At 43.1% G+C, this 5,000-nt stretch overlaps 1 protein-coding gene across 1 annotated transcript in view; it reads left to right on the top strand.

Annotated features, from left to right (window-relative positions):
* The window catches only part of LOC124022045 (lysophospholipid acyltransferase 1-like), a gene marked incomplete at its 5' end in the record, with an annotated part of 31,206 nt that overhangs the window by 25,852 nt on the left and 354 nt on the right, over nt 1–5,000 (top strand). The window contains 4 exon segments of the mRNA XM_046337102.1: nt 8–72; nt 2,849–2,981; nt 3,696–3,847; nt 4,655–5,000. The exon segment at nt 4,655–5,000 is cut by the window's right edge and continues 354 nt beyond it. Of these exon segments, the coding sequence (XP_046193058.1) occupies nt 8–72; nt 2,849–2,981; nt 3,696–3,847; nt 4,655–4,829 (525 nt within the window).

Here is a 5,000-nt window from a genome sequence, read left to right as displayed (position 1 = left end):
TTTGCAGACAGCAACTAGCTTCAAGAAGTTCATAGATAACTGGAATATTCAGACTGGTGTTTGGCTCAAAACGTAAGTATTAATTCTAACAAGATATTCTACCGAGATATTCTACCGAGATATTCTACTGAGATATTCTACCGAGATATTCTACCAAGATATTCTACCTAGATATTCTACCTAGATATTCTACCAAGATATTCTACCAAGATATTCTACCAAGATATTCTACCAAGATATTCTACCTAGATATTCTACCAAGATATTCTACCAAGATATTCTACCAAGATATTCTACCAGATATTCTACCAAGATATTCTACCTAGATATTCTACCAAGATATTCTACCAAGATATTCTACCTAGATATTCTACCAAGATATTCTACCAAGATATTCTACCTAGATATTCTACCAAGATATTCTACCAAGATATTCTACCTAGATATTCTACCTAGATATTCTACCTAGATATTCTACCTAGATATTCTACCTAGATATTCTACCAAGATATTCTACCAAGATATTCTACCAAGATATTCTACCTAGATATTCTACCTAGATATTCTACCTAGATATTCTACCAAGATATTCTACCAAGATATTCTACCAAGATATTCTACCAAGATATTCTACCAAGATATTCTACCAAGATATTCTACCAATATTCTACCAAGATATTCTACCAAGATATTCTACCAAGATATTCTACCAAGATATTCTACCAAGATATTCTACCAAGATATTCTACCAAGATATTCTACCAAGATATTCTACCTAGATATTCTACCTAGATATTCTACCTAGATATTCTACCAAGATATTCTACCAAGATATTCTACCAATATTCTACCAAGATATTCTACCAAGATATTCTACCAAGATATTCTACCAGATATTCTACCAAGATATTCTACCAAGATATTCTACCAAGATATTCTACCAAGATATTCTACCAAGATATTCTACCAAGATATTCTACCAAGATATTCTACCAAGATATTCTACCAATATTCTACCAAGATATTCTACCAAGATATTCTACCAAGATATTCTACCAATATTCTACCAAGATATTCTACCAAGATATTCTACCAATATTCTACCTAGATATTCTACCAAGATATTCTACCAAGATATTCTACCAATATTCTACCAAGATATTCTACCAAGATATTCTACCAAGATATTCTACCAAGATATTCTACCAAGATATTCTACCAAGATATTCTACCAAGATATTCTACCAAGATATTCTACCTAGATATTCTACCAAGATATTCTACCAAGATATTCTACCAAGATATTCTACCAAGATATTCTACCTAGATATTCTACCTAGATATTCTACCAAGATATTCTACCTAGATATTCTACCTAGATATTCTACCAAGATATTCTACCAAGATATTCTACCTAGATAATGTCCTCATATGCATAACATTATTACAAAACCATTTTCTGATATTCTATGAAGTTTATTTTATTCTGATATTCTGCATAACAAGATATTCTACCAAGATATTTTATAACTCCAAGATCTCTCTTATTCTACCTAGATATTCTACCAAGATATTCTACCAAGATATTCCCCATATTCCCAAGATATTCACCAAGATGTCTCCTCTCTCTTCAGATATTCTACCAAGATATCTACCCCTTCCCCAAGATATTCTACCAAGACTACCTTCACCCTGTCTCCTCTCTCTTCAGTGATATTCTACCAAGATATTCTACCAAGATATTCTACCAAGTTATTCCCAAGATATTCTACCAAGATATTCTACAAGCTCCCTACCCCAGATATTCTACCAAGATATTCTACCTAGATATTCTCTAGATATTCAGATATTTCAAGATATTCTACCAAGATATTCTACCACAGATATGTCTCCTCATCTCTTCAGTATTACAAAGATTTTCCCCACATTCACCTTCAATGTCTTATTCTTCAGTCTGTACCAAGAATTCTCCAAGATATTCCCCACAATATATCTACCTGACCCAGGTCTGTTTCTAACCTAGATATCTCTCAGTGTGTGTTACGACCGTGCTCCCCGTTACCCCACAGCTCCGACCTTCACCCTGTCTCCTCTCTCTTCAGTGTTTGTTTTATTCTGTAACCGTGCTCCCCGTTAGCTCCGACCTTCACCCTGTCTCCTCTCTCTTCAGTGTGTGTTACCCGTGCTCCCCGTTACCCCACAGCTCCGACCTTCACCCTGTCTCCTCTCTCTTCAGTGTGTGTTACGACCGTGCTCCCCGTTACCCCACAGCCCCGACCTTCACCCTGTCTCCTCTCTCTTCAGTGTGTGTTACGACCGCGCTCCCCGTTACCCCACAGCTCCGACCTTCACCCTGTCTCCTCTCTCCTCAGTGTGTGTTACGACCGCGCTCCCCGTTACCCCACAGCCCCGACCTTCACCCTGTCTCCTCTCTCCTCAGTGTGTGTTACGACCGTGCTCCCCGTTACCCCACAGCTCCGACCTTCACCCTGTCTCCTCTCTCTTCAGTGTGTGTTACGACCGCGCTCCCCGTTACCCCACAGCTCCGACCTTCATCCTGTCTCCTCTCTCTTCAGTGTGTGTTACGACCGTGCTCCCCGTTACCCCACAGCCCCGACCTTCACCCTGTCTCCTCTCTCTTCAGTGTGTGTTACGACCGTGCTCCCCGTTACCCCACAGCTCCGACCTTCACCCTGTCTCCTCTCTCTTCAGTGTGTGTTACGACCGTGCTCCCCGTTACCCCACAGCCCCGACCTTCATCCTGTCTCCTCTCTCTTCAGTGTGTGTTACGACCGTGCTCCCCGTTACCCCACAGCTCTGACCTTCATCCTGTCTCCTCTCTCCTCAGTGTGTGTTACGACCGCGCTCCCCGTTACCCCACAGCTCTGACCTTCATCCTGTCAGCTCTATGGCATGGAGTTTACCCCGGATACTACTTCACCTTTATTACTGCTATACCCATCACACTGGCAGCTAGAGCTGTGAGTACCATTATTACTGCTATACCCATCACACTTACAGCTAGAGCTGTGAGTACCATTATTACTGCTATACCCATCACACAGGCAGTGATGTGAGTACCATTATTACTGCTATACCCATCACACTGGCAGTGATGTGAGTACCATTATTACTGCTATACCCATCACACTTACAGCTAGAGCTGTGAGTACCATTATTACTGCTATACCCATCACACTGGCAGCTAGCGCTGTGAGTACCATTATTACTGCTATACCCATCACACTGGCAGTGATGTGAGTACCATTATTACTGCTATACCCATCACACTGGCAGTGATGTGAGTACCATTATTACTGCTATACCCATCACACTGGCAGTGATGTGAGTACCATTATTACTGCTATACCCATCACACTGGCAGAGCTGTGAGTCTTTCTCTCGCTGTCTTCCTCACTCACTCTCTCACTTACACACACCTTCCTCCTCACTCACTCTCTCACTTACACACACACACACACACACACACACACACACACACACACACACACACACACACACACACACACACACACACACACACACACACACACACACACACACACACACACACACACACACACACACACACACACACACACACATACGCAGCACTCACCTCATGTGTCTCATCATCTCAGCCTCACCCAGAGCCGACCATCACCGTGTTCTCTCTCCTGTCTCCCACACCGCAGGTCCGTAAGAACGTCCGGCAGTATTTCCTGTCCTCTCGTCCTGTGAAGCTTGTCTATGACGTAGTGACCTGGGCAGCTACTCAGCTGTGTATCTGCTACACTGTCATGCCCTTCCTACTGCTGGCAGTAGAACCTACCATGCAGTACTACAGGTCAACATTCATTTAGGTTATTTTCCCTACTGGTCAAATGTGTCTCTTTAACGAAGACGATCGTATGTAGCCTGGCCCCTGATCTGGATGTGCTATCATGTCAACTTCTTGGCATGACAAGGAGTGTAATGTTAGCACAAACAGACTGGTACCCAGGCTAGGTCGTATGTGTACTATTTAGTAGCTTACTGTTCTACTATCTTATTAATAAGCCCTGGACACAATGGACAAGTGTGTCATCTCTACCGTCAGCTGTCTTTATGGAGGACAGGTGTGTCATCTCTAACCGTCAGTTATCTTTATGGAGGACAAGTGTGTCATCTCTAACCGTCAGTTATCTTTATGAAGGACAAGTGTGTCATCTCTACCGTCAGTTATCTTTATGGAGGACAAGTGTGTCATCTCTAACCGTCAGTTATCTTTATGGAGGACAAGTGTGTCATCTCTGTCAGCTGTCTTTATGGAGGACAAGTGTGTCATCTCTAACCGTCAGTTATCTTTATGGAGGACAAGTGTGTCATCTCTAACCGTCAGTTATCTTTATGGAGGACAAGTGTGTCATCTCTAACCGTCAGTTATCTTTATGGAGGACAAGTGTGTCATCTCTAACCGTCAGTTATCTTTATGGAGGACAAGTGTGTCATCTCTAACCGTCAGTTATCTTTATGGAGGACAAGTGTGTCATCTCTAACCGTCAGTTATCTTTATGGAGGACAAGTGTGTCATCTCTACCTTTTCTCTTATTCTGTCCATCTTTGTTGTTTTTGTTTCTGTAGCATTTCATCACATCTTCTTCCCCCCCTGTAGGTCAATGTACTTCCACATTCACATCATCAGTATTCTGACTGTGATTGTACTGAGCCAGAGCCACAAACCAAGAGGCAGCAGCAGCAGCAACGGCACCAAGCCTGGACCGTACGATCCTCATCCCCAGGCCCAGCCTCAGCTCCAGCCCTCCAACAACAACGTGAAAAGAAAGTGAAGTGTCCCTCTGTGTGTGGAGGCAGCCAGAGACCTGAATGGGCCCACTGGGTCAGACAAAGACATCTCTGTGTGTCCACAACAAAGAGAGAGCTCAGCGGGGCTCAGAGGGGCCGAGGGACTGTGCCTGCTGGCTGGTCGGCCTTGCCACCCTGTACATCCAACACGTCTA

This window comes from Oncorhynchus gorbuscha, unplaced genomic scaffold (assembly GCF_021184085.1).
Source record: "Oncorhynchus gorbuscha isolate QuinsamMale2020 ecotype Even-year unplaced genomic scaffold, OgorEven_v1.0 Un_scaffold_1281, whole genome shotgun sequence".
Classification (NCBI taxonomy): Eukaryota; Metazoa; Chordata; class Actinopteri; order Salmoniformes; family Salmonidae; genus Oncorhynchus; species Oncorhynchus gorbuscha.
The sequence above is the reverse complement of the archived record's forward strand: the minus strand, read 5'-3'. Positions and strand labels throughout refer to the sequence as shown.